General features: G+C 52.0%; 1 protein-coding gene across 2 annotated transcripts in view; it reads right to left on the reverse strand.

Moving 5' to 3' along the window:
- The window catches only part of IPO13 (importin 13), a 70,612-nt gene extending 64,161 nt beyond the window's left edge, over nt 1–6,451 (reverse strand). For both annotated transcript variants that reach the window (XM_061567802.1, XM_061567801.1), the window contains exons 1-2: nt 5,958–6,451; nt 200–412 (exon numbers count right to left, since the gene is read on the reverse strand). In XM_061567802.1, the coding sequence (XP_061423786.1) occupies nt 200–412; nt 5,958–5,996 (252 nt within the window). In that variant the 5' untranslated portion in view covers nt 5,997–6,451. The remainder of the gene's footprint in view (nt 1–199; nt 413–5,957) is intronic.
- Between the last annotated feature and the right edge of the window lie 1,169 nt (nt 6,452–7,620).

The raw sequence follows: 7,620 nt of genomic DNA on the forward strand, positions 1-7,620 counted from the left end.
ACCAGCAGAAAGCATTCATAACAATGATGCACATTTATCGGATCGTAGTTTTATACCAACACGAGATTGTGCTGTTCTCAACCTGAATGCTAATCGATACGTTTGCAGATTGCCCCGGCCAGACGCTTGAAGTTAAAGCCGCGCCGAGCGAGACATTCAATCTCGGGAGGGAGGTGTTGCGTGCTGCGCCAGAACTTACCTCGTACTGCTCCGACGGAATGTCCGCCCAGTATCGCGATATTTTGGTGTGCAGGGCGCTCGCTCCAAAGTACTGAATCTCCGATGCCTTCTCAGACCCCAGGAGCACCCAGCTGAAGTGCCACGCGTCGGGCGACACCTGCGCTTGCATCAGCCACTTCTGCGCCGCGTTCTTGTGCTCGATCGCCGGGTCATAGTAGAGCTGGTGCAGCGCCTGCCCGAGGCCACCACGGCAGGACCATAACAGTTGTTGGCACAAGCAATGCGGTACTGACCCGGTAAAGAGAGGTCAAATGCAATGCGCAACTCCTCGTTGGATACCGCTGCCCGCAAATGTAATGCTTATGCATGTACATATACACATGTACAGGTATATCACTTTGTCGACCCACTGCTGGGTGAGGGCCTCTCCACGCCGTGCAGGTCATGGGGGTTATTCGATAATACTTCACAAGGCTGGTCAGTGTGGTTTAGCGGACATAGACATGGGAGCAGATTTTGCTGAACTGTCATTGATCGGCCACCATACAGCCCTGCAGCCAATAGCCTATAACACCTGGCATGCATGGTGGTCACCCATAAAAACACTACCCAGGTTCAACGTTGCATGGCTTCCGAGATCTGAAGAGGCCAGGGTACATTCCAGGTGATTTGGCCAGGAATTCTCAATGCGTATGTGCGTAGAGAGATTTCACAAGTGGAAGGGTGAGTGTGTGCAGTTTTACACCTGTATTATTTCTAGCACAATGAGCCGTAAATCACCGGAATGCGTTCAGACCTCTGCTCCAGTTGGTGAATGTGATATATTAAATTAAATGGTCATGACAATGACAAAAAGCGTGAATTTTTACTACGCAGCACGGTATGTAAATAGTAAAAATTTACCGCCCCTTGGGGTATTATGTTGAATGTAACCTGTCAATTGAACACATTATAGACATGATTTAATGATGCAACTGCTCTACACATGACTGTCCATCACTCAGGCTAAATTACCATAAGCTACACCGTGTACCCGGAATGCCAAAATATTCTCGACAATTAAAACGGTGCAAGCTGTTTTTATCTCCCACACCGAATTCATCGCAGAAAACGCTCAACCCTTGAATGAACTATAAACTGAAATAAGTTATTATTAAAATAACAATAACAATCAGCCACGATCAATACACTGCTGGATGAATGCCTCCCCTACACCGTCACCAATTCTCATGGTCCTGCCAAGCTACAATATGTCCCACTACGACCTCATCGCTCGTCCTGCGGGGAGCATTGCCTCCCTTGTCTGCCATTCCTTCTGTCTCGTCCATCGGCCAACCTCCCTTCCCGTGTTGTCTTTGTGCAAGCCCACTTCATTCAGCCAATAGTCAAGACAATGTCTCTAATGTGTATTTACACCGATCGATGTTGTTCCTGTCTCTCAATGTAATTCCAAGCCTGAATCACCCCGTACTTTTTTGCACACTTTTCAGATTATTTTGCATTTGTCAATGTCCATGTTTCTACTCCAGGTAATAATGGGTAATTTGCCAATCACTGTAAAACGTTTCTCCTCTTCAGGCAACCTGGTATGCTACATTTCATAATCAAGTTCAGGTTTTTCAAAAGCATTACAACATTCTTCCGTACTCCTCTTTATTTAGAAACATCTTATCCCAATCTGCCTTCAATGATTATCCTATGTATAAATATTCTGCCCAATTTTTCAGTTGAGTTCACCCAACGACTTTTTAAAATTAAACTTGCTGTGCATGAGATTATCTCCTTAAATATTAAATTTGCAAGAAACGCTATGTTAAACTAAACATTATTACCAGTATTATATGCAGGAAAACCTCACTGATTCTCAATATGTTTTCAGGAGCCTTCAATGACCATTAACAAGTGTTTGGCATGAGCTGAGAAATAAGGACACCAGGAGAAAGCCCCCACGAGGGGGTGGCAGCATTAATTCTCCCACCCACCGTGCAGCTTAACTCCGATAACGCCTGGCAAGCCCTAGAGGTAACCATCCAAATAGAAGCCAGGCTCCAACCTGCGTAGCTTCCAAGACCTGATGACATTAGCCACATTCATGGTGATTTGGCCGTAGGCAAAATCTCCCGTGGATATCTTAGTTGCTGCAAGTCACAAAATTGTCAGCTGGAACGTCCTATGTTTCCTAGGGCAGCTGGACTGAGAGCAGCGGATGGATTGTTCGAACGTGCCTCAGAATGTTATTTTTACTGGAGTCCCAAACTCTGACACAGAAGACATCGATGTGGCCAATCAATGTTGTTTGAACTGTCCACTCCCACATGAGCAAGCACACACACGTGTGTGTTTTTAAAAAGCCGTTGGACAAAATTCGCAGCACGTACCCGAGTGGAGAAGATGGATTATCACGCTTCCTTTTGAGAAAAAATAAACCGTGGTTCAATTTAAATTTACAAAGGGTCCCAGGATAATGCTGTTTGGTCAAATACACGGGGTACAAAGCGTGGCACCGTGATTAAAACACAGAGAGGCGACGGTCAGATTACTATGGGCTGAGTGGGGAATGATTTCAAATTACCGTGCCTGTGTGCATGCATTTGTTAGCAGACTGCGCTACAAACCCCATGAGCGGAGTTCAATTCCTGGCCATACATAACCTCAGCGGCAAGCAGTGGCATAGCTATCGAGTGTTGTACAGGCAGAGCAATTGTACCAGGCCCATGGGGCCAGAGGAGCTCATGTGCCAGGCTACGAAACCGGGTGGGGGGGTGACAGAGAGTCCCATTTCATTCCTTGCACCAAGGTTTATGCCAACCACGCAATGGCATTGATGGAAAATGGTATCTGAACCTAACTTGGGCCTCCCCTCTAGGTCAATGCAGCCTTAAATTAGTACTTGGTGCAGTGTGCAAACAGCACCGCACTGTGTAGGCAAAGGCAGCCAGGTACTGTATTATGCGGGCACACTACTCGTGCTGTAGGCTGGCCTTAAGAGGTGTTCACTAACATACATCTCGATTTAAAGCTTTCGTGACTGCAGGGATTCATATTCTTGGTCATTAGGACGCTGTCTTTCCGACAGCTCTGTTCTTCACCTGAAGACGGCTGCTTGCGTTGTGGCCGAAACGTCGTGAGAATTTTATTATGTTTTATTTTTATTATTGTATTATTTCCCTTCAACGTGACTTTACCGAAAGAACCAAGAATATAACATACATCTAACAAGGAGACAAGTGTATGTGTGTGGAGCTTTATGAAAATTAAGCAAAGTGGACGAGGAGGGAGTACATGCAGTTAGGAGAATGACTATCAGAAAGACAGATGAGGGCGTAAGATAGGTACGAAGTGTTAGGCAGGCAGACAGATTAACAAGAGGCATCTAGATCGGTACCTGGCGTAAGACAGGCGCACACACATCGAGAGCAAGGCGGTCAGACACAGAGGCAGTGGCTGTGCAGAGTGGGGTGTATGGAGACTTGAAAAGATGCGAGGATTGACGTTCAGAATAGAACGAATAGAGAATGGCGAGGGCTGGATGGTGGTTGTCAATGGGGATATGATGAGGGTTGGGACAAGGGCTGAGAGTCAGGGAAGAATGGATGGTGGTGGTTTACTGTAGAGCTGAAGGGGAAGATCCACGGAGGCCAGCAGCAACAACGTTCGCGATAGATGTTAAATAAGGAAGGAGGAGGGGTCGGGGTGTGGGGAGGCTGCATCTTAAGAGTGATGCAGAGAGGTGTGGGGGGTCATCAGGGATGGAATGGCAGATGGTGCTTGAAGAGGAATTGAGATGAAGGAGGAGGGGATACAGGGAGTGCCGTAGCGAGCGATGTATGGAAGTGTGGAGGAACGCTGGGAGGTGCCGTAGGGAGTGGAAGAGGGATGGGTGGATGCCGGGAAAGCTGTCGGGAGGACAGGAGGCTCGGAAATAATCTTTCGTGCAAGAGGAATTATCTTCTTGGTTCTTTCGGTAAAGTCACGTAGAAGGGAAATAATAAAAATAAAACATAATAAAATAAAATTATCACGACGTTTCGGCCACAACGCAAGCAGCCGTCCGTCCTCAAGAGGAATTAATTGACAGAGGGATGATCAGGAGGGATGGAACCGGGAATGGTGAATGGAGGGAGCGCTGGAGACGATGAAAAGACGCAGTAGACATGCGTACTTGGGAGTAGGGATGAAGCTAAAGAAGGCAGCACTGAAGAATAGAAAGTCTGGGAGGGGAAGGATGGATGCAGGGATGGAGAGGGTGGTGCTTGAGAGACGGAGGAGAGGAGTGGATATCAGAGACGGTGGGAGTGTAGCGAGAGAGATGATGGAGGCAATGAAGGTTACGGAGGGGTGAAGGCGACGCTGTAGTGAGCGATGGCCGAATGTTTGCATGCCACGGGAGACGCCGAGTTTGGCGAGACAGGCACGGAGTGATGGAGTGATGATTGGGTGTCAGAGAGAGAGAGGCAAGATATGGCGATTGATGCTGTCGAGTGCTATAAAGAGGGAAGGGGGGCGGGGTGTTTAGGTGGTACAGAGGGATGTAGGGAGTCAGATGAGATGGAAGGAATTGAGGTTATTGGAGGCTTTACTGGAAGAGAGATGGGGATAGCGGTGAGGGTGGGGATGGAGGCCGGGGGAGGGATGGAGGCTGGGGGAGGGATGGAGGCTGGGGGGGGATGGAGGCTGGGGGGGGATGGAGGCTGGGGGGGGGGATGGAGGCCGGGGGAGGGATGGAGGCTGGGGGAGGGATGGAGGCTGGGGGGGGATGGAGGCTGGGGGGGGGGTGGAGGCTGGGAGGGATGGAGGCTGGGGGGGGATGGAGGCTGGGGGGGGGGGGGGTGGAGGCTGGGGGGGGGGGTGGAGGCTGGGGGAGGGATGGAGGCTGGGGGGGGATGGAGGCTGGGGGGGGGATGGAGGCTGGGGGAGGGATAGAGGCTGGGGGAGGGATGGAGGCTGGGGGGGGGGGTGGAGGCTGGGAGGGATGGAGGCTGGGGGGGGATGGAGGCTGGGGGGGGGGGGGTGGAGGCTGGGAGGGATGGAGGCTGGGGGGGGGGGGGTGGAGGCTGGGGGGGGGTGGAGGCTGGGGGGGAGGGATGGAGGCTGGGGATGGAGGCTGGGGGGGGGGATGGAGGCGGGGGGGGGGTGGAGGCTGGGGGGGAGGGATGGAGGCTGGGGATGGAGGCTGGGGGGGGGGGGTGGAGGCTGGGGGGGGGGTGGAGGCTGGGGGGGAGGGATGGAGGCTGGGGATGGAGGCTGGGGGGGGAATGGAGGCTGGGGGGGGGGGGTGGAGGCTGGGGATGGAGGCTGGGGGGGGGATGGAGGCCGGGGAGGGATGGAGGCTGGGGGGGGATGGAGGCTGGGGGGGGGGGTGGAGGCTGGGGGAGGGATGGAGGCTGGGGGGGGGGGATGGAGGCCGGGGAGGGGATGGAGGCCGGGGAGGGATGGAGGCTGGGGGGGGGGATGGAGGCTGGGGGAGGGATGGAGGCTGGGGGGGGGATGGAGGCCGGGGAGGGATGGAGGCTGGGGGGGGGATGGAGGCCGGGGAGGGATGGAGGCTGGGGGGGGGATGGAGGCTGGGGGAGGGATGGAGGCTGGGGGGGGGGGAATGGAGGCTGGGGGGGAATGGAGGCTGGGGGGGGGTGGAGGCTGGGGGGGGGTGGAGGCTGGGGGGGGGTGGAGGCTGGGGGGGGTGGAGGCTGGGGGAGAGGGATGGAGGTTGAAGAGGGATGGAGGCTGGGGGGGAGGGATGGAGGCTGGGGGAGCTGTCGAGGCCGCGGCGTCCCAACCTTCTCCACGGTGTCCGCTGTGAACACCTCCGCGTCCATGGCCCGGGCAGGAGGTGGAGCAGCAGCCGCCGCCGCCGCAGCCGCCGCCTTGGCCGCTTCTACGATGTCAGCTACAGCCGCTGTAGCTCGCTTATCTCAACGACACTGCTAACCCGCGAGCAGCAGCAGCAGCAGTAACAACAGCAGCACACACTCCCCCCCAACACACACAACAATCTATCTACGCTAACGATGACGAAGGCCGCCGTGACTTGGGCAGGCGGAGCGAGAGAGACCGTGGAGACCGCTCTGCGCGCCGCATCACACGGCCCGGCGCCTTAGGCCGAAGCCGCGAGATTCTCGCCTCTCTGCCGCTCTCGCTCTCTCTCGCTCTCTGACGCCTCTAGACCTCTGGCTACTATTAAAAACACAACAATAAACAGTCTGTCGCCGGGCTAAGCGGAGGCGTCGGCAGCTGCGTGTGGCGGCGGCGGCTGCTTGAAAGCCCCGGTCCTCAGAGCCGGGTCCCGCAGAGCGACGCCGGGAACCGGGAATCGGCGGGAACCGGGAATCGGCGGGAACCGGATCCCACTGCAACTGCATGGGGTGTGGTGGTGGTGGTGGTTCGATTACCGTATTCAGGATATCGATTCTTCTACCGATTATCGGTTCGATTTCTCTACCAATTGAAGGACAGCGGGGGAAATCCGATTTCATGTAATCGATTATTCTACCGATTATCGGTTCGATTTCTCTATCAATTGAAGTCACAGCGGGGCTATCCGCTTTTCATGTAATCGATTATTTTTCTGATCGGTTCTATTTCTCTACCAATTGAAGGACAGCGGGGGAAATCCGATTTCATGTAATCGATTATTCTACCGATTATCGGTTCGATTTCTTTACCAATTGAAGTTACACAGCGGGGGCTATCCGCCTTTCATGTAATCGATTATTATACCGATTATCGGTTCGATTTCTCTACCAATTGAAGGACACAGCGGGGGAAATCCGCCTTTCATGTAATCGATTATTCTACCGATTATCGGTTCGATTTCTCTACCAAATGAAGGACACAGCAGGGGCTATCCGCTTTTCATGGAATCGATTATTCTTCTGATTATCGGTTCGATTTCTATACAAATTGAAGGACACAGCGGGGGGAATCCGCCTTTCATGTACTGTAATCGATTATTCTACCGATTATCGGTTCGATTTCTCTACCAATTGAAGGGCACAGCAGGGGCTATCCGCCTTTCATGCAATCGATTATTCTACCGATTATTATGTTTCTGGACCTAGATGGAATAACACCACAGCTGGGACATCTGATTATTCGACTGATAGATTACTATTTTCATATTCTTAGGTTCTTTCGGTAAAGTCACGTAGGTAAAAAAGTAAAATTAATAAAAGTAAAATAAAAATAAAATAAAAAATCACCTCCGAAACGTCGTGATTTTATTTTTATTTTACTTTTATTAATTTTACTTTTTTACCTACGTGACTTTACCGATAGAACCTAAGAATATGAATACTTGGAGTCGCGAAAGCTTCAAATCTAGAACTGATAGATTACTTTACAGATTATCGGTTAAATTTATCTACCAATTGAAGATCACAGCTGGGGTACCCGACTTTCAATTAATCGATGACTATACCGATTACGGGTTCGGTTCGATTA

The sequence above is a fragment of the Lethenteron reissneri genome, chromosome 39 (genome assembly GCF_015708825.2).
Source record: "Lethenteron reissneri isolate LAM-NWPU_2019-01 chromosome 39, ASM1570882v1, whole genome shotgun sequence".
Taxonomy (NCBI): Eukaryota; Metazoa; Chordata; class Hyperoartia; order Petromyzontiformes; family Petromyzontidae; genus Lethenteron; species Lethenteron reissneri.